The 22,369-nt window shown below is 42.6% G+C and overlaps 1 protein-coding gene across 2 annotated transcripts in view; it reads left to right on the top strand.

Annotated features, from left to right (window-relative positions):
• Positions 1-1,412: 1,412 nt before the first annotated feature.
• Positions 1,413-22,369, top strand: part of Mme (membrane metalloendopeptidase) — a 79,584-nt gene continuing 58,627 nt past the window's right edge. Inside the window, exons 1-3 of one of the 2 annotated variants that reach the window (XM_038348297.1) lie at positions 1,413-1,573; positions 5,321-5,490; positions 6,164-6,199. In XM_038348297.1, coding sequence (XP_038204225.1) covers positions 5,331-5,490; positions 6,164-6,199 — 196 coding nt within the window. In that variant the 5' untranslated portion in view covers positions 1,413-1,573; positions 5,321-5,330. Of the gene's footprint in view, positions 1,574-2,062; positions 2,169-5,320; positions 5,491-6,163; positions 6,200-22,369 lie in introns of those variants that run through there. The other variant, XM_038348298.1, reaches the window with a different exon arrangement.

The following is a 22,369-nucleotide window of genomic DNA, read 5'->3' as shown; positions in this document are numbered from 1 at the left end:
AGGAGAGAGAGGGAGAAAGAGAGAGAGGGAGAAAGAGATGGAGAAAGAGAGAGAGAGAGAGTGAGAGAGAGAGAGAGAGCGGGAGAGACGAGAGATGATTGTAGAGAGAGAGAGAGAGAGGAGGAGAGAGAGAGACGAGAGAGAGAGAAGTTTAGCCTCTCTGAGCTGTTTGGTTATAATAACTACTACATTTCTGTGCAAGTCATTCTTTCTTAATACATACCCTTCAAAAGGACCTCAATGTCTTAAGTAAAAGAGAAGCACACAGAGACAATGACAGAGAGACCAAGACAGAAATACACACACACACACACACACAGAGAGAGAGAGAGAGAGAGAGAGAGAGAGAGACCGAGAGACAGAGAGAGAGAGAGACAGAGACAGAGACAGAGACACAGAGAGAAGGGAAGGAAGAGAGAAAATACAATGAAAAGGAAAAAAGGAATGAAGAAAGAAGAGGGAAAGAGAGAAGAAAGGAAAATGGAAAGAGCAAGAGAGTGTGAGAGAGAAGCATTTATGGTCTATGGTCGGTTAGGAGAATGAGAGTCTGCATCAGCACTACAGAATCCCAGAGAGACAGCGTATTGTTGTCTTGAAAGCCACAAAGCTAAACAATTCCAAGAATGTCTGGCAAAAGACCTTTTGGGAAGGGCAAGGTGGGGGACTGACTGGGTGACTGGGAGGGGGAGCCCCCTCCGCTCTTTACACGGTTGTGATGGATTTGGGAGACCTGGCGGAAACCTTCAGGTCACCCAAGGAACTGCTCTCGCGGCTGGTCCTGTGCGGCGAGGCGGGGGGTGAGCGCGAGGCGCGCGGGGCGCGGAGATGTGCAAGTGGCGAAGCTGGACCGAGTGCAGGCGAAAGCTGCGGAGCGGCCACGGTGAGGGGTGAAGTCTCGGGGTGAGGGTCCGAGGGAATGCGGGCTTCCCCGGTACCCTCCCGCCCCGAACCCTAGCGGGGCCTGGAACCTCCGGTGACTCCGGCCTCCGCTCCCCCCTGAGCGCGCGCGGCGCTCGGGCGCACCCTGGGGACGCACCGAGCGGTGGGTGCTCTCCCGGGGATGGGGGCCATTCTGCCCGCCGCCGCCCCGGCCGGCGCGCTCATTGGTCGGGATGTGTTTGCTCAGCAGCCCCAACTTCTCCCCAATCCCACTGGTGAGTCACCGGGGGAGCGAGGCGACCAGGGCACCGGGGTCCCCGCGGTGTCGGCTGCCGGTGGGACGGGCAACAGGAGGACGGAGCGGGCGGGGGCCGGGGACGCGCGGAGCAGGGACAGAGGCCGAGGGTCCCGCGCGGAGACCGGCCGCGGGCGGAGGAGGCGTGTCCTGGGCGGGAGCCGCCCCTGGGACCTGAGAATGTGGGGAGGGGAAGGGACCGAGAGGGGGACCTGGAGGAGGGCCCTGCGAGTGATGTCAGGTCACCCTCCAGGTTCATTTTTCATAGCTCCCGCAGCTCCGCCCTGGGAGTTATGTTTGGTGACCGAGAGCAGCGCTACCAAATTGCACCCGGGGTTTGATTTGGGGGCTGGGAATTGGCCATTCCGCTGTACAGACACTGATTTTTTTAAAAGCAAGGTTTGTTTTCGTTTTAGTTTCTATCGGATTCTCTCCTCAATTAACTCACTTTTCTAGTTTTTAATTTTCGTAACCTAAATGTCTTTTCACGATCCCATCTCTTCACCGTGCTTTGAACCTTGGCTTCCTATTATATAATTCATGCTTAAATCTCCCGGAGGGTTGGCTGGCGCGGGGTGTGTGTGGGGGGTTGTTCTTTCGTAGATGGAAGTTTTTAAAGACCCTTACGTTTCCCGATCTATTTATAGTCTTTAAAAATAAGAGTAACTGTAACCGGGTATTCCTCTGAGCCTCTCGGCCAAGTCTATTCCTTGTCCATAAGCGGTTTCACATGGATCTTATTAACTGAAAAACTAGTAACTGACTTGCAGCGTCAGCGTTGGGAAGCCTCTGTTGGCGGTAGATTGGGCCATGGGGGAATGCAGTTACACTCCCTTGGATTTTTTTTTTCCCTTTCGTTCAAGCTCTCAAATGTTTGGCTGTATTTTGGACTCGATGTTGTGTGTCTTCGGTTGTGTGGACTAATCTATACACGAGAGCACTGTAGATGGGACTTTTCATAAACTCTCTTGGAGTCTGGGGAAACACCTACTAGGTAATGTCCTAGGGAACACACGTCCTTCTGAGTACTTCTTTCTTCTTCAGCTTCCACGGGCACAGTCTAAATATGAAACCGGCTTCTTACTCTGCTTCAGTATCCATTAATTCAGACTGTAATTCCAAAGCACCACCGCAGGGACTAGCAAGCCTAAGTATTGTAATTGGTATCATAATTCCGGTCAACTATGTTTCATGATTTGATGGTCTGCTGATGCTTTGAAACGCATCTCATACTCAAGCAAAAATAATGTTGTATTCTTTCGCTGATACTGCCACGCTGGAATTTATGGGGCTTCTTCTGAGTCCAAACTCCAGATTCTGTTGTGTTACTGTCTGTGTTGGTACTTGCTTTTTTTTCCTTTAAGTGCTTTAATGTAATTCCGATTCTGGTGAAATATTTTAAGAACCTAAGTATGCTTTTGCATTTCTTATTGAAAGCCTTGATTTTGTACTGTGTTTTGTGTCCTGGTCTCCTTTCTCCCTATCACCCTTTCTTTTAAAGGTGTTTGGGTGTGGTTAGGTTGGCTCTTTAGATAACTGAAGATTTGTGACGTGTTCCACCTTGAGGTATTCTGGCCCAGATTTTCCTTCAAAAGGATAATGAATCATCAAGAATCAACGGATAATGAATGACAAAGTTAGTTAGGAGGTTCAAGCTGCAGCATTTCCACTTTTGACCAATGTTGAAGAGTACTAACTACTAAGAGACAAAAAGGACTACTCTGAAGAATTTGCAAAATATTGACATCAACCTCTCCGGTTGATGAAGAAAGAGATTGGATTTAAAGGTTGTTTTCCCTTGATGCAGGTAAAAGAACTAAATAGCTAGTTAACATGGCACTATTAACTTCCCAGTAACTATCCCTGCAATCGTAGGTCCCTCACTCTAAAGAACACAGCTACCTTTCCCTCCTGCTCAGTGTGATATTAAAGGGAACAGTAACCCTGAATGGGAAAAAATTGCCCGCCTACTTGCTTTCCCCGCACAGGAAGCTTGGTGGCGCCAGAGAGAACGTTGACTGTAACCGAGGTTGCCTGCCGGGCTCTGAGCTGAGTTTATAGACTCCTTGGCGCTGGTTGAGGCCTTCTAGAAAGAACAAAACAAAAATAAACAACACAAAGACAACAAAAGGCAAAACAAATAAATAAAATAACTTAGCTCTTATGGCAACAAGCATTTAAGGGCAGTGAGAACATGTTTAAAAGACACCCACAAGCAGATGTGATTAACATTCAAATGTTTTAGGGGTTGGGGGGGGAGCTTCTCTTTATGTTTACTTCTCTGTTAAGAGTCAAAGTAGTATGAAATCTGTACCTGTCTTTTCTTTGACCAGCCACCACTACTATGAAAACAGCGGTACGATCAATGCAATTCTATTATCCTCACCCCCAGGAGCCTCTAGGCTAAGCTAACATGAGTTACATAACGTTAAATAAGACATTTCAACACGCAGGTACATTACATTCCTCTTTATTGAAACAGACCAGATTTTTCATTGTCCAGCAAAGCATTTTTATTGATAGTCCCTTGCTTGTAACATCGTGTAATCAGGAGAACAAACCGCCTCAAGACTTTGCATCCAGTCCCCCCAATGCCACGTGTGGTTTTTTATTATTGAAGAATCCATACCAAATCCCTGCTTGCCTGCTGAGTCCTCTCAGGACGCTTCAGATTTTGTCATTTTTCGACTGCTGTGTCACTCCGCTTTGCCTGCCCTCAGTTTCTACAAAATGCACCCCTGAGGATTTGTATCTATTCAAATCAAGTCTGTATTGATGAGAAAAAGTCTCTTAGCAATTATTTCATCTAAGAGCCGAATTTTATGGTTAATTTGTATTGAGTCATGAACAGCTAACCTGTTGTTTAAAAAAAGTCTTTCCTGACTGAGGTCGTGCAGGAAGGTTGACACTATTGGGAGCTTTGCTCAGCAGTTTTTTTTTTTTTTTTAAAGAACCACCAGGCCTCAATAGAAACCATGGAATCTAATACTTGGCCTTATATTCCTTTAGTTTTTCACATGAACTTCTCTAACGATGTCTAAAGCAGCTTTACTTTAAATGGTACAGTTGATTTGAAATAGAGGCAAATGTTTATGCAGGATGTTGGTTAGCTCTGTTGGCTTTGAGCAGGTTAGCTGACTTCTCTGCATCCCAGCTTCCCAGAGTGGAGAACTGGAGCACTGGCATCCCCTCTGTAGAGATTAGCAAGGAAACAGATGAGACACGAAGAATTGTACCAAGCACCGAGAAAGGACTCCAGAAAACCCCACCTATAGTTAGAAGTGTTGATACTTTTACCTAATTACAAGTGAACTATATATTTAACAAGTGATAGCCTGACCTACAAAGGAGAATTTATTTAATCATGTTAGTTTTTTTTTCTCTTACAATTGTACAAAGGAAAAAAAATACTGATAAGGTGATTGGCTTTCATTCTGAAATACAAGCCTCTTTTTGTCCATTGAGTGAGGATTTTCAGAATGCTGTCTAGCCAGCTAATAGATACCCTTATCTGCAGCCGAAGTAATTTTTGAACTTTCAAAACGCAAGCTGTTTCCAAAGTAAAATAACGTACTCCAAGTGCTCATTCCTTTTGTTTTTTAAGCTGTGTTTGCATTTTATATTTCTGCTTAGTCAAAACCTCAAGGTATTAGTCATTCGTTTTTGTTTTCTTTAACTTATGAAAAAACCACTGGAGCAAGATATGGAGTTAACCTTTGAAAGGCTAAAGTTCACAAGGATGAGTTTAAAACTTTCTTAGTTATGGTACAGCAATTGTTTGCTCACAAACCTCAGAAGTAATGTAAGTATTTAATCAGCTCTCTTTCTGCGATCTTCATTTATAGATATGTATATTCTTTTTTTTAAAAAAAACATGTGCACATGTACGTGTGTGTGTGTGTGTGTGTGTGTGTGTGTGTGTGTGTGGTTGGGCCTGAGACCAATCAAATTCACATGTATGTATAGTCTTTATATTTGTTGCTTTCAGCTTTAATATTTTGACTTTCAACAAAGGTTTTCTTTCTAATTTAAAATAAGTTGGCCTTTTACTTTTATTTAAACCACACTTAACTATATACATACCTAGATATATACATACACTTTTTTATATCTACTTATGTGCTTTTATATATGTATATTTTACAGATTTTAGGTGATGGGAAGATCAGAAAGTCAGATGGATATAACTGATATCAATACTCCAAAGCCAAAGAAGAAACAGCGATGGACTCCACTGGAGATCAGCCTCTCTGTCCTTGTCTTGCTCCTGACTATCATAGCTGTGACCATGATCGCTCTCTATGCAACCTATGATGGTGAGTGTCTCCCTCACACACACAGAAACAAATGCAAAAGGGAATAAAGCCTTCTTCATATGCATTTACCATTTACCTGGATGATTCACAGATTCCCCTAGAAGATGCAGCCTTCATATGTCAAACAACGAACTTAGAATACAGTACAGTGTCCTTATGCATGAGCTGTTATTAATTGCCAAGCACATTCAGTATTTTCATGAGTATGAGACCTGTACAATTTTATTTGATTAAAATATATACTATTTTATGTCAAACTTTAGTAATAGCCATTGATCAATTTCTGTTGTCATTGAAATTCTAAAAGGCTCTGCAGGAGTCTAAGGAGTCTAATTTGAGACTTGGAAGTTTTTCCACAATGGGGATTAGTAAAGATTGGCTCTTTAATGGGAAAACATGATTACATGATGATGAATGAAGCATTCAGCTATTTTAATTTAATATTCTCTGAGTTTAGTTGGTGAGTGGGGTATAATAGCACACCTTTTCTTTATAGCCATCTTTAAATTTAGCATTTCCTTTTTGGTCTTCTGTTAGGTTTTGCCTAGTAAAAATAGAATATAATATTTAATGGTCCATTTATTTAATTGGCAGAATTTTTTAGTAACAAAAGGTAAACATAAACCGTAAAATTTTATTACCAATATTTATACATCTGCTCTCCTTTTTCTAGACGGAATTTGTAAATCATCAGACTGCATAAAATCAGGTAAGAAACTGTTTTTTCATTTAGTAGTTTGCAGTTAATATGTAACATGTAAAAGCAAATAGTAACAGAGATGTCTATTTTGCTCTGCTCGTACGCATGCTCATTAAACGTAACTCAGCAAACACCAGACACCTTTAAATAGCTAATTAATCAACTAAAATACATTGAGAAAACCATCACTATTCTGAGATGATGACAAATTATGTTTTATGGAGCTTACTAGGTAGTTAGAGAAAGAGAAGAGCCCCTGACTGGTGAGCTTGTGAGTAAGTACAAGTCATTAGAAGGGCATGAAGAGGAAAGAATGACATGTTGTTCATGAGAGGATTAAGAAAAGAATGACATGGACACACACACACACACACTGAGAGAGAGGAGAGAGAGAGAGAGAGAGAGAGAGAGAGAGAGAGAGGGAGGGAGGGAGGGGGGGAGGGAGAGAGAGGGAGGGAGGGAGGGAGAGGAAGAGGGAGGGAGGGAGGGAGGGAGGAAGGAAGGAAGGGAGAGGGAGAGAGAGAGAGGGACGGAGAGGGAGAGAGAGAGAGATATGAAGTGAAGATGTGAGAAGGGCCTTGGAGTGAGATAGAGTTGGGAGGGGAGTATAGAAGAAGAAAGTGTAAACAAAAAGAAAGACAGAAAAAAAAATAAATCATGTTGGCTAGGGATGCAACTTGGTGGTAGAGTATTTGACACGTACAGCCTTGGGCTTAAGCTATAACCTTAAAAATGGAAAAGAAAGGACGAATCATGTTCTTGGAAAGCAGTAAAAATGTGACTTGATAGATAGGGGCACTTCATGAAAAGCTTTGGAATCCCATGGGTAGCCTTTCATGGTGATAAAGGAGAAATAAGACCTTCCCCGAACAGTGGAGTGGTTGGACTACAACTGAGGGATGATTCTGAGTGGGTTGAGTGAGAAACAATCATGTGAGAGGGGAGAGCAAGCGGAAGCTGCCCTAATAAGGCTGGCTTGAGCTGCAGAGCTTGGCCTGGGATGAAACCCAGTGGTGCTGAGCCAGCAGTGAGGGTGAATCGGTTGAAGCAAGTGAATGAGATGAGGGATACGAATGAGTTGAAGTGGTACTGTGTTGTAAAATCCAAAGGACCCTGGAGTTTTTGAGGATGACACCGTCCTGGTGCCCACCAACACAGAAGCAAGGAGGGGAAATTTAAGCTGCCTGTTCTAAGCCAGGCCTAACCTCCAGCTGGGGCGGCAGAAATGGGGCCTGAGGAGCAGGTGTTTTGGTTTGGAGCCTCTCTGTTTATAGATAACAGTAGAAACCTTGGAACTCTCCGTGTTTCCAAAAGGGGGCAAAACCTGGAGTTAAGAAGACATTCGTAATGAGAGTGGAAGGAAAACAAAAGAGAGAGAACAGAAACACATACAGCCAGCCCTGTGTTGTCAGAAAAGAAAGGTCCTTGACCATTGTGCAAGAAGGAAGATGCATCTGGGTGCAGCACCCTGGGATATGCTCTTTAACCTTTGACAGTTGACTATATTCCTATCAGATTTTCTGTTATTCTTTAAACAGTGTACGATAATGACAGGAAACCTTGGGGTTCTAGGCTGTGCTCTAAAGTGCTGAGTGTGTGCCCTTTGGCTAGCTGCGTTGCTTTTTAAATAGCTGTTTCGCTCTAGGCCTCCACTGTGATAGTCATGCGCCCTCCGTCATGATGTTTGACACAGGGAGCTTACGAACGACCTGGCTGTAGATTGGATTATAGCCATTTGCTGTTCAACTCAACAGCGTGCACTTTACTGTCGAGTGGTTTTAATCTGAAGCAAAACTGTCTCTATTCCCCAGGGAAATGACTCGACAGACACACTGGTTGAGAGATGCCTAGGGTCACTGCAGTAAAGTTAATGAGCTGCAATTGCTAAAGTTACCATTTCCTCCTTCTCCGGTCTCCCTCTTCTCTCTCTCTCTCTCTCTCTCTCTCTCTCTCTCTCTCTCTCTCTCTGTCTGTCTGTCTCTCTCCCTAGTTGTTCTGTTCTGGCATATGTGCCTATTTATTTTCAGAAACTTGTAATGTATCCTGACTTGTAATTAGTTTCTCTGCCCTCGGTACACTTGACATGCCTCTTAAATCTCTTAATCTATCTATAGGTTTTCTGTTCTTTTCTGTCACTCTCTTTTCATGTGTTTTGCTTTTGAAGGAACTGGATTCTTGGACTACATAGGCAGATGTTTATAAACTTGTATGGGGGATTTCTCCACAGGGGTCTGACACATTCCTATGGTAGTGCTCACCTCGTGAAGTGACATCTGGTGTCTGAGACCTTACATGTGACTTGATATTTAGAAATATGGCTTTGAAATAATGTTTGGCAAGTACCAATTGTCAAAATTTATTTAACCTGTATTGTTTAATTAGAACCTAAAAGTCATAGCAAGTGTAAAGTATCTCCAGAGCATGACCTTGGCATAGATGTGTGCAGCACAGACAGCTTCTGTGGCCTAGCGGGGCCTCTCATCATTTTGCTGTGTCAGTCTACGAGCCGTTAGCACACTATTAGACTCAAAGCTATTGTTTTTCTCTGGGGGAAAAAATAAAAATGGCACAATCCTCACCTTGCACTCTTCTCTCGCATGCTTTTATACATGCATACACACACACACACAGAGAGAGAGAGAGAGAGTGAGAGAGAGAGAGACAGACAGACAGACAGACAGACAAGACAGAGACAGAGACAGAGAGAGACATAGAGAGAGAGTGCATGTGTCCATATCAGTTTAGAAATCATGCCTGTCACTGAAAAGACAAGTCCCCTTAGACTTTAGAAGTGGTTGTTAAAAAAAAAAAAAAGAAAAGAAAAAAAAAAAGAAAAAAAGCTACAGAAAATCTTTGTCTGAGGAAAGTAACGCAGAAGAATAGGCCGAGAGAAGAAATATGGGAAAAATATGTTGAAAAAGTAGCATATCCTAATTGCAACTCAATAGTCACTTTAAATGACTGGAATCATTCCAAGCCAAGCACAGAAACTCTCGAGAACTGGAGAAGTCGGTGTGATGCTTACTTTAATGAAAGTGGGTTCCACCTTCCTCTCCGTGGACAGGAACTTTCTGGAAAGTGTCCTTTAGGGAATAGAAGGGACACCACACTGAGGCAAAAACTGATTACTGTAGTCTATGGGTCTTATATATTTTGGGTCTGAGCATCTGTGATTTTATAATACATATAAAGTAATATTTGCAATGCATTCTTTAATTTGCTTATATATGAGTTCATGGTGTTGGCCAGACCTCAATAAAATAAACACCATGCAACAAGTAACAAGTAGAGGCAAGGCTGGGAATTGGAGTATAGAAGTATGTCACTTATCATTTATGAGACATTTAGCAGTGTCAAAAACTTAGAGACACAGAGCTTGTATGTGGTTCTTTAGACTTACATAATTTTAAATTCTGAAACAGACTCTTTGCACTGTAACCTTCCTAACTCAAAAGATTCTCCTAAATCATATGCTTCAAATCAAAGTGTCTGAACCTCATCATTGCTGACATTTTGGGATGGATAACTCTACAGAGGATGCTGGCATTGTAAAATGCTTAGCAGCAGCCCCAGTTTCTAGCTACTAGCTCAGTAGCAAGTAGGTTCCACCATCCCGTTGCAGCATCCACAAATGTCTTCGTATGTTATAAATGCTCTTTAAAGGGAGCATCACTTTGATATGATAGCATTGCTTTAAAGAAGCTGAAGTGCCGGGATTTTCATCTTGTGAGGCAAAATAATGCCCTCCAAAGGTGCCCATACCTTATTCCTTATGTATTTCTTATGCATCGCTTTATATGCTCACAGAGATTTTAAAAAAGCAGAGTGGTGTGTGTGTGTGTGTGTGTGTGTGTGTGTGTGTGTGTGTGTGTGTGTGTGGTGTGTACTAAAGAGTTTGAAGTGGAAAGATGACCCAGTATGATTTGGTTGCTATTGGGTAATTACAAGCATCAGTACCACCATGGAAGCAGCAGAAGCAGAGACCTCAGTGGTACAACCACGGGATGCTCCCACTGGAAACTGTAAAGCAGAGTGAGGGGTTGTCCCCAGAGCATACTGGAGAACCTTAACTCCTCGGGTCCTTTATAGAGTTCTGATGTCTAGAGCTCTAAGATAGTAAATCTGAGGTGTTACTATTATATCTCCTTCTTACAGGTGAACAGACTTGATTAGACTCCATTCCAGGCAGTGTTGTCCGAGGCCACTAGTTTGTTTCCCAACTGCCCTGATTCAAAATAATCACACAGAAACTATATTGTTTGCAAGCAATACTGGTTGGCCAATAGCTTAAGCATATTGCTGGCTAACTCTTATACCTTAAATTAACCCATTTCCATTATTTTATATTTTACCATAAGGCTTGTGACCTACTGGCAAGCTCACATCTTTCTCCTCTGGAGGCTACGTGGTGTCTCACAAACTCTGCCTTCTTTCTCCCAGCATTCTGTTTAGTTTTCCCACCTAACTCTATTCTGCTAAGCAATTGGCTGAAAGCAGTATCTTTATTCATTAACCAATAAAAGCAACACATATACAGGACTTCCCACACCAAGGCAGTATGGCTCCAGAGCCTGTTCTCACAACCTTTCTCTATGTTGTTTCAAAGGAGATGGGGAATGTTTGAAACTTTCAACCCTCTATGCATGTATAACAGCATAGATCAAAAGCAGAGATGCTTCCTCTCTGCAACAGGTATCTGTATCCGTCTGTTTTGCATCACTATAGTGAAATATCTGAGCCTCAGTAAGTTTATAAAGAACAGAAGTTTGTCCGTCTCACCATTCTTGCTACTCAAGAGGCCTCTGTTTATAGCCTTTATATGCATGTGACATGCAAAGGTGTCTGAGGAGATCAAGGGACCGTATATATGTGTGCTCTGGCATCTTTCCTTTTCTTACAAAGCCATCATGAGGCTTCGTCCTCTTGGTCAGATCAAATCCCAACCCCCTCCTTATAAAAGTCTTACTTCTCGATGCTTCTAGATCAATTTAAGGGGATCAAATTTCAGTACATGCACCTCTGGAGGACACACGCAAAGGCCATATCCCAAACGATCCAAAGAAGCAATTGTTGGCAGTGTGATCCTAAACTATACAGGTTCTAGAGAATCCAGGTTCTCTCCTTCTAACAGATGAACAGACCTGGGCTAGACTCCAAACCAGGCAGTGTTGTTGGAGGCCGCTAGTTCGTTTCCCAACCACCCTGACTCAAAATAATCACACAGAAACTGTATTATTTGCAATACTGTTTGTTGCTAAGGAACCTTGAGCGAAAAGTCTGGGGAGTAGGAAGACCCAGATGAAACACAAGGAAAGATAGGCTACTATCTGGACCATTCTTTTACTTCATTTCTGTACTTACCAAGCAAATTTTGATGCATATTTAACTAACAACACTAGGAAGGGGGATGTTCTGTTCACTTGAAATATTTAACACAGTGAGATAATGAATAATTCACATTCTGATTTATTTAATTATCATTTTTGTATGACTTGACCTATAACCCTGAAGCAAAATAAATCTTCCAGTGTGTGGTCATTTCTATAAATGCCAGATGGTGATAATGCCCCAGATAAACTATCTTAGCACCAACTAGCTTTCTGGCAGCAACAGGGCATCTCTATTCACTGAAGACTTTCATCTCTGTCATCTGCCCATTAACACAGTGATGACTCCATGAAGAGAAATGGCAGAAGTTCATCAATACCAGAAGGGCAGCCTGACTCTTAGGGTTTGCAAGTCCTGTACCAACCTTTCAGGGCAGATGAGGCTGTTTTATTATGAGTTTGAAAAAAATTCTGCAGGCACTAAGAGCACCAAAGGAGGGTATCTTGGAGAAAAAAGAAAAAAGAAAACAAAGCAAGCCTTTACTGATTTCAATGTAGCATGCAGAAACTTACTTTCAGGGATTTCCTTGACCTAGTAGTACCGAAGGCAATTTTGAGGTTATGCTTCCTTAAAATGTGTCCAGTCACAACTAGCATCTCTACCAATTAAATCCTTTCCAAGAAAGGGAGCAAATTTTCCCCTCTTCTCTCCTCCCCCTCTTTTACACACACACACACACACACACACACACACACACACACACACTTCTGTGGGAAAAGTAAAACAGTATAAGTGTCCCAACACTGTGTATGTGTGGCCAAGGGATGGAAAGTGTAGGCAAGTTAAATTAATCATTTAGTGTGTGAGGGGTAATGGTGCCTGGCAGGCTTCTTTAGACTTCAAATGTAGGTTTCAAAGCTGTAAAAATTGTGCATTGTACAATTGCACAGATGCTAAATATAAACCGTAGTCAATAATATTATGAGAGTCCTGGTTTACAAACACCGAGAAAGAGTGAAGAGTGAGAGACATGGAAAGATCCGAGTGCCCTTTAAGGATGGGTCCCGCTTTGTCTTACGCAGCAAAAAGTAGTCTGGTGCTCTTTACCAACCATTTTGGCTGGTGTGCAACCCAAGGCCATCAAATTAGTGTACTGTTTGAGAGAAGTTGAAAATATAACATTTAAAAGAATCATAAGGCCGGGCGGTGGTGGCGCACGCCTTTAATCCCAGCACTCGGGAGGCAGAGGCAGGCGGATCTCTGTGAGTTCGAGGCCAGCCTGGTCTACAAGAGCTAGCTCCAGGACAGGCTCCAAAGCTACAGAGAAACCCTGTCTCGAAAAACCAAAAAAAAAAAAAAAAAAAAAAAATCATAAGAAGAAAACTGCCCAACTCCTTAGGTCCTGAAAATTGCCATTCTTTAAGACCATCTAGCAAAGGAGAAGGGAGGGGGTGCTGGTATTTTGATTCTGTTCTTAGACTGATGGAAATCTGGACTCTCATATTTTCTCCCTTTTAAAATATCTTTTAAAACATCTTTCGCCACACCTGCTAGAATTCTCCAGAAAGAGAACAAATGCTTTCTCCCAATGTGAGAGAAGTGCACATTTAAGGACTTATTTATTGTGAGAATTGGGCTTACAAGATTAACAACCAAGTTTTCACTACAAAAGATTAGCTAGAAAATATAGTTTAGTGACTCTTACTGCTTGACTACCTATGTGCATAGCAGTGGTGCTTTGATCAGTGATGGAGCGCCTACACAGCATAAACACGTGTGTATGCTATAGTATTACGTTGCTTTGTAACGTTATAGCCATCTTAGTTTGTGTGAATATGCTGTTTAGTGTCTTCAGAATCATCTAAAGATGTGTCCCTTGGAATGAGTTCATCATTCAGTGTCTGATTATGCTAGGATTGTGCTGATGAGAAGTCTCTGGAAACCCGACTAGAGAGTTCAAATTATTTCAGGATTGAGTACTGGAGGCGTGGTTGCCATTTCCTGAGATTTGATTTATGGAGATATGTGACCGTCTGTTCCAGTGATCTGATGCACAGTAGACTAGTAGGTCTACAAAGAGCAGCCAGCCCCCAGTGATCCAGCCACCAAGGATTGTCCTCTGGAGACAGGACCTCGTTAATACATGACACAAAAGGCCCATTTTCAACTTCATATCTCGAAGTCCGTCTGATTGGTTTTAACCTGTAATTATAGACTTGTTTGTATTAACTGGCTTCTTCAGTATTTTTCCCATCCCTAACTTGTCTTTCTCATCAAACAAATAGGAATTTATTTCACACATCTCTGAAATGCTACTGTCATAGTTTCTGCCAATTCAATACAAACCCAGATGTTTATAAGAGGAAAGACTCTTAACTGAGGAACTTCCTCCATCAGATTAGCCTGTAAACATGACTCTGGGGTATTTTCTTGATTGACGAGTGCTATGGCAGGGCCAAACCCACTGTGGGCAGGTGGGCCTGGGTTGTTTAAGAAACCTAACTGAGGAAGGCCAGGGAAACAAGCCAGAAAACAGCAATCTCTACTTCCAGCTCCTACCCTGGCTGGCCTCAATGATGGGCTGTCACTTGTAAGTCAATAAGCCCTTTCTTCCCCAAGTTAGTTTCGGCCATGGCGTTTTATTACAGTGACGGAAATCAAACCAGAACTCCCACTTTGATTATTATTTGATGCATAGTTTAGGAACAACACCAATTAAAAATCAGATGAAAAGAATCAATCCCGGGAAGAGATATGTGCAGGAGACGTTGAATTTTTTGTCTTAAAAGAGATGTAAGTGTCATGAATAATTAAGGCACATTCATCTGAAAGCTTCCTGCCTTCTTTTTCCACTAAGAAACTTCTAGCAGCAGAGAGCTGGCATGTAAGTTTTGGCCACATCCTGTGTTATTGTGTGCGATCTTAATTAAGTCATTTTAGGCTTGCTGCATTTCATTTCCCTTATCTACAAGACGGAAATTGAAAAGGCATCCTTTTACAGCGAGAAAGCAAAGACAAACGACAGCCCCATTCCATACCGCTCGTCTTCCAGGGAGAAGCACCGTGGCTATATGCTCAGGTGTATCTCATGTAATATCTTATTTCAGAAGAATTACAAATGTGGCGTTTAAATATTTTTATTGAAAAGCAAGCAAAACTATTTTTCAATAAAAGTTGTGGCAGTAGGAACACATACACAACAACAAACGCACATAAAGCCAGAGAAAGAGAGACTGATTTTAGATGCTCTAAGATTAAAAACGTATTATCCTTTCTTTCCATTGTGGTTTTTTTTTTTTTTTTTTTTTGGTTTTTCAAGACAGGGTTTCCCTGTAGTTTCTAGAGCCTGTCCTGGAACTAGCTCTTGTAGACCAGGCTGGCCTCGAACTCAGAGATCCGCCTGTCTCTGCCTCCCGAGTGCTGGGATTAAAGGCGTGCGCCACCACCGCCCGGCTCTCCATTGTGTTTTTATTGTCATGCTCTATCTTACACAGGGAGCGACAGTTTAGGCTTTAGCTAGGTTAAAAAGTGAGCTCAACCAGAAATAGACACTTAAATCTACTTCCCGAAAAAAAAAAAAAAAGCAAAACCTCCCAATAGCCACAGCCTCATTCAAAAACCTAGCTACTCTATGCTTGTCTGTCTAGCCCCTAATGCTAGCTCTTCTCTCACCTCTGATTACATTCAATGAAGAGGACTGGGGCAGAAGGAGGTGACCATGTCCTTTCTTCAGAGTTAGATGCTTGGACAAGGCACACCACCCTCAGCTGGGAACTTTCAAAAATGCTCATTCCCAGGCCCTACCCTGTTGAATTCGCAGTTGGGATGTTAGCAAATTCCTGGGGTGTTTGTCTGTGCAGAGAAGTCCAAAAAACGAAAGAAGAATCATGATTTCTAACTATGTCAGCTTAGTGGAATAATTTGAGAAGCCTTTAAAACATGCTGAGCCAGCCATGCACACACACGCACACACAAACACACACACAGACGACACACACACACACACACACACACTCCAGTTTACTATTCTCTAAGTGAGGAGGGAAAGCAACTGGAGTTTGTACATGGATGTTAGTGTGCACAGAAATCGCCTATACATTTGCATTTTTTCCAAAACAAAAGGTATATCATAATAAGGTGAAGGCAAAGATTTAGCCAGAGGAGGGAATAACTTTTCAATGAGCAAGAACTTGGGAAGACCAGCAAACTCAAAGGCTATCTGGAGGGCTATCTCAGAGAAGAGAATGAGGGAGAACTTGATGCAACCGAGGCGCTGAGAGGATCCATTTAGATCCATTTAGATTTATAGGGTATGTGTAGTAATGAGGAGAAATGGAGACAAACGGGGAAGTGTTGAATGTTGGTATCGGCTAGGGAGGTGAGCATCAGCTGTATCATGTAGTCCGTGTTAAAGTACTGGGGACTCCTGTCTGCTGCAATGGGAAATCAGAGAACTGTATGTTTTAAATGGTGCATGCCATGTGATCCGGGTTGCTGAGGGATCACGGTATATTTTGTTCTAGCAAAAGACTGGCTAAGGGCAGGAGCTAAACCTCCTACACTTATCTGGATGAGGATCATGGTTGCCTAGTTATGAGGTTACAATATTCGAGGTGCATCGGGTTGGGTATGTTTGTTGAATGTTTTGTAGAATTCATTAGATAGAGTGCTCAGACAAACAGGTGGTACAAAAGCAGTGAAGAAAAAAAATCGTGCAAGCTTTAGACTTGGAAAACTGGTAGGTTAAAAAAAAAAGAGGTGAAGCCATCCACTCAAGGAAGAGCTAATTAACAGGTGGGGCAGATTATAGGTAGGCATTCACCTTGAGACCATTTAAATTTGAGGTGCTTGTAATTGGTAGTAGAGTTCAAGGAAGCTGGGGCTGAAGATAAAGTCAAAAGCCCGTGTCAATATGGTTGAGATTCCCAGAAGAGGGTAGAGAAGAGAGCCAGAATGGCATGATACAAGGCAACACATTTGGAAATGAAGATAAAAAACAAAACACAAAGGTCTTTCAAAAGAGACTGAGAATTGAATAATCAAAATTATTGAAAGACAGCCATCCACGTGAGGGGTCACCCAAGCACGTGAAAAAGCAGATGTCAAAGTTAGAGTGACCATTGGGATTGAACAGCGCTGAGCGCCAGCATGCGATAACACTAAAGCAGGGGGAACAGGTCAGGGATTCTGGTGGAAGATGGAGAGACGATCTCCATTGCCTAGTAAAAGATTATGGGGAATGCGGCCCTCTTAGAGGGCTCTCCTCTTCCTCTGCCTTCCTCTGTTACTGGGCATTGGAATCAGCGATGGTTTGAACGACTGCACACGCGGAGCTCGAAGCACAGGAGACCCAGTGGTCACTGCTTCATAGTTTTGTTCGCGAAGAGGCAAATCTACTCCCAGAAGGCAGCTGTAGTGGATGTAAAGAGGGTAGGACCCTGGAAAAGGCCAACAACCGCATCGCGGTGCTGTGAAAGTACACTAATGTAGAGTAAAGGTGATAATCAGGAGTGTTCCGAAAATCAAGAAATCCTTAGCCGGATCGAGACAGTTGTTCACACATCCCCGAAGCCAGGCGCAAAGGCAGGTGTGGAAGAGCAGACTGCAGGGGAGGGCGCCAAAGCCTTTAATGAGCAGAAATGACTGTCTCGGGACGTGGGATGACAGACGAAGTAGGCGAGGCTGGGATGATTGGACGGCGGAAGCCTCAAACAGTGCCGGGGAGAAGCGCGGATGCCGATTTGGCACCGTGATAACAGAAGGCTGGTTTGTCCTGTTGGCGAAGAATACTGTTGCACAGAGAGCGCACGGGAGAGAGGGCTCCAGGGAAAGCCCTTTTGCTGAAGCCAGAGAGCTAGAAAGAGCCTTCTGGGAGCGGGCTTAGGACTTCATACCCTCACACTTTCTTGGAGAAACCCACTTCCAAAATGCTTTTCTGGTTCTGTTTTCTGTTACAAGCCAAGCCCCTCTTCCATTTAGTGGTGAGTTTGTGGGAAACACCTTTCGGAAGGGAGAGAAGCATGGCTGATTATGACCAGGGTGTGAGGACCCGCCAAATGATCTGTTCAAACAGATTAGGGGTTTGGGTCACACGCTGCCACAGGTGATGATGTCACTCAAAAGCATAAACACCGTGTGTGTGTTTGGGGGGGGGGGTGTGGATCCAGCAGGCCTCCCGCCTAGCATATTGTTATGGGACTCTGGGATAGTAGGCTCATTAAGGAGTCATTTAAATTTATCTTTCTGTACTCTAGATAAAAACTCAATCAAACGGAAAGTTATTAAAGTGTTTGCTTAAACATTTCTCGAAGGTGTGATCTTTCTTCAGAATTTCAAAAACAAGTGTCGCATTTCAGAAGTGGGGTTGCCCTCTTCTCCTTGCCCCCATTCCTCAACCCAGGAGCCTGTTTACAGTGTCTTATCTGTGAGGCTAATGAAGGGGTAAGAGTCACAGTGCCAGCTAGCTGATCAGGAAGCCCAGCTGAAATGAACTATCAGGTAACCACTAGCAAACACCACCGTTTCCTTCTTCTTTGAGGCTGAATAAAACCCCATTGTGTTTCTTTATCCAGTCCTCTGTTGACGGAAACCTAGGCTGATTCTGTATCGGCTATTGCGAACGGCCCTGCAGCCAGTGCGGGTGTGCAGGTATCAAGGCCGAGTGCTGAGTGAGACTCCTCAGGATGCATTTCCAGGGCTGGCATAGCTGTGCTGGGTGGTACTTCTGTTTTCAGTATTTGAGGAGCATGCTTGATCATTGCTGCTGTGCCTATGCTGATGTACATCCCACCAGTACTGGATAAGAATTCTCTTTCTTCTGCATCTTCGCCAGCATCTGTTGCCATTCTTTTTCTTAATAATAGCCGTCCTGAAGGGAGGAGATGGGATCTCAATGTACTTTCGAACTGGATCTCCTTGATGGCTATGATATAAAGATTTTATATGCTTATTGGCCATTTGTACTTTACTTTGTGAGAACTGTCTGTCTCTTCCATATATCCACTATTTTTTTAGATTGTTTAATTTTGTTGTCATTTTGTTGAGTTCTTTATATTTTAAGATGTCAATCTCTGTCAAATGTGTATTTGGCAAAGCTTTTCCTTCAGGTTATAAATTGTCTCCACCCAATTGTTTCCTTTGTCAGACAGACGTTTTCTTCATATCATGTAATCCCATCTGTAGCTTCTTGGAATTCTTTCTTGAGCTACTAAAGTTTTTTCTAGAAAGCCATTGCCTTTGCCCTGTTATAGTATTTTCCCCTAACACCTTCAGAATTGCAGAAGAGAAAACAATGCAGGACAAAGCTGTCCTACAAATTAGATATTAAATAAGTGAACAGTAGAAGTGAAAGAAAGAGGAGAGGAGAAGTAGACTAAAATTTTGTAAAATTTTGTATCACACACATATATGGGGAAAGAAAACATAAGATAGAAATAATTTTTTAATTAACAATAAAAATAACAAAAAGTAAAATGTATAAAAAGAAGATGAAGAAGACCTACCTATGATGTCCTGTCCCTTAGGGGTGTCACTAACCAGGAGAGGGGCACAGAGCCTGGGATATGCCAGGGATGACTTCTGCCTGGTCTAGGGGTCCAAACTCCATCTCTGTGCCATCTTTCTTTCCCTTCCCTGGCTGTCTAGATGTGTGAGAAGAACCTTTGCAATGTTTTGCTGCCTCTGTTGATCTTTGCGGTGCTGGCCCTATGGCAGAGTATGTGGGCCATGGACAGAGAAGATTATATCCCTAGGAGGCTTTTGTTCCCTAGGTCCCATGTGCAGCTGTCAGCAAACTCTGCACTTGGGTGTCTTGGTCCTTGGCACCTCTAAGCACTTGCTGTCGTTTGTCCCCTTTTTAAGGAGCTAGTAAGTCTTTACTCCTCAGCCCAGATTCCCACTGTGTAGAACATCACACAGCTCTCATTGAAAAAAAATGCCCTCTAGTTAGAGCAAAAGGAATTCTTACAGAACTCTCAAATTGCCCAAAACTTATACTCAGACTGATGATCAAGTCATTACTTACAAACATTTTCCCTGTTATGGGAGGCTGCTCGTTCATTCCTGGCTGCCCAGACTTGACATAACCACACAGAAACTGTAGTAATTAAATCACTGTTTGGCCTATTAGCTTATGCGTATTTCTAGCTAACTCTTACATCCTAAATTAACCCATTTCTATTATTTTATATTTTACCATGAGGCTTGCAGCCTACCAGCAAGCTTTCAAGTGGCAGCTTGTGTCTGTCTCCTCTGGCAGCTACATGGCTTCTCGCTGACTCCACCGTCTTTCTCCCAGTATTTAGTTTAGTTTTCCTGCCTAGCTCTATTCTGCTAAGCCACTGGCTGAAACAGCTTCTTTATTCATTAACCAATAAAAGTGACACATATACATAAGGACTTCCCACATCATTTTCCCCAAGATCTGTTAAGTAAGTCCTTTGACTTAATTTTCGGGCATAATGAATTTATTTAGATTTAATTTGGATGCTTTTGGTACCTTTGCTATTCTGAAGCTAAATGAGCTCATTATTCCAAAAACACATGTATAGAGCAATTAACAATTCTATTCATTGAAATCCAATAGCAACAATACGTGTGACTGAGAAATTTATTTTAGTCATATTTCATTGACTCTAATAATGTAATATACACATAGTCGTGAACACAACTGTGAATTTCGGGAAACAGTGTAGATCATATTCCGGAACAAGGCTCTGATAATGTGATGAAAAGAAATGACACAAGCTAAATCTTGAAAAGCCAGTTTAATAAACTTATCCATTTTCAAAGTAACTGTTGTCAAACTTGGAATACTACACACCAGCTAGGGTGTTGACACAAAGACATCGAAGAGAAATGGAAAGTTGACATTGTGGCAATATTCCATATGGGACCTAAGGGCAGGCTCAGCCTCCCTGCAGCCTGGTACTCACTGGGATCAGGGTCAGTGACTCCGTGGATCCACATCCAGTCAGCCCTGTGCTAGCTGATCTGCCTTTGACCTCTGCTCCCATCCTTGCTCCCAGCCTGGTCCTTTGAGGGCTTCACTCCCTCCTCATTTCCCAGTTCTGGCCAGTGAGTTTCTGCTGCTTCTCTGTCCTTAGTGACTGAGTCTAGCCGCTCCTCACCTCATAACCTTTTCCCTGGTTAAGGAGCTGCTGGTCCTCACTTCTTCTGGCTGCTCTCTGCTCACTCCTAGGCCTGCTTCTTTCTGTTACTCTCCGTGGGGAGCTTCCTCCACCACTGATCACTTCCAATCTGTCTAAAACAGTATTCCGTGTCACCGGACGGGCCTGATGCAATCTCTCTGAGCCCCATTTATATAAATGGCAAACATTTAACATGGAGAAGGGTTCCTTCATTGGGAGGAACAGTTTCTCTGTACTCCAGCACAGAAAGCCAAGGTCTTGCCAGTCCCTCAGCTAACTGCCAATCTATCTATGAGTTTTAAAATCTTGAAGAAGGGAGGAATCCATTTTGCCTTTTTAATAAACAAAAATCTAATTATATTTAAAAGTTAAAAGTTTTCAGATAGTGTCTCTTCAACTAAATAAGTATGTAAAAGTCGTTTTCTATTTGACATTGCTTTGTGCATATGTGGATTTTAGTTTACAAACAAGTGGGGACCATTTGGTATTAGTTAATTGAGAACAATAGATCTTTTTGGAGTATCCACCATGGACTAGTTTTTATTGCACAGGGTGGTGGGACTCACACCTTTGCTCTAAGTGTTCTTACAATTATCAATGCTTTTACATTATTTGGGTCACCTTGAGATACATTCTGAGTATGAATACTATACCAGGCAAGACTTTCTTCAGTCCCAAAGTACCCTGCGTACTTCTCCCGGAGGTACCAGCTGTACAAAGTGTGGTTTGTGCCTTACTAAAATAAATGTAAATTTAATAATTTTGACCTTATTCATCATCATGTTTCCAACAACTAACAAGATCCATACCATACAGCTAATAGAATATACAAACACGTTCTCTGGTGCTTTAGCTTGAAGTCCCAAGCCACTGGACTACACTGGCTGATTCTTCAGGTCTCCTGATACACAAAGCCAGGCAGTGAGGATGTGTTTTCAGTCTCCTTTTGGCCTTTTTATGGAAGTAAGGTTTCTTAGTTCTGCACTACCTGTGAAGGTTCCAAGGTTTAGCCCATCTATGGCCGGTGCATCTCCTTTGCTGGTAGCTACCTCTCCTCCCTATTATTTCATATGCCTTGTTAATTCTCTCTCCTCATCTAGACTTGGGTCAATGAAGAAACAATTTCCATATATTCATGCATGTCTCTATTCCCCAGTTTTCCAGTTATGGGGAGAGTTTTCAGCTAACCTTCAACTTGGAGAAGACCTGCCGGTTTCTGAGATCAAGGTCTCAACCAACCTAGGTTTCCCTTCTCAGTGTTAGTTTGCTCTGCCCATGATTCCCAAGGTTATTTCTGCTCTCTTTTAACTAAGCCCTGAGTTCTGATTTGGGACACCCTTATGTAGCTAAGCTGGATGCATCCAACAACCACAGTACTCTATCTCTGTCTGCCTCATTCATAAAATGCCAATTCCAGTTCCTTGTTCATATACATCAACACTTATCTTATTTGTGAGAGCACATTGCAAACATCCAGCCTTAGGTGTCATATAAAGTAGGGATTTTCATGTCACTTGAGTGCTGGGTCAATTAGAGAATTACCAAAAGAAAAACAAAACCCTTCATAGCTAGATGACAGTGTACTAGAGAAATTCACTGCACAGGCAGTTTGAAGGAAGTAGTCTTCATTAAGATGGAAGTTTACAGTCCTCTGAGCTTGAAGATTGCGACTGTGTACCCGCCAAAGTTCACTAGGTGCCAA

Source organism: Arvicola amphibius, chromosome 11 (genome assembly GCF_903992535.2).
Source record: "Arvicola amphibius chromosome 11, mArvAmp1.2, whole genome shotgun sequence".
Taxonomy (NCBI): Eukaryota; Metazoa; Chordata; class Mammalia; order Rodentia; family Cricetidae; genus Arvicola; species Arvicola amphibius.
The sequence above is the reverse complement of the archived record's forward strand: the minus strand, read 5'-3'. Positions and strand labels throughout refer to the sequence as shown.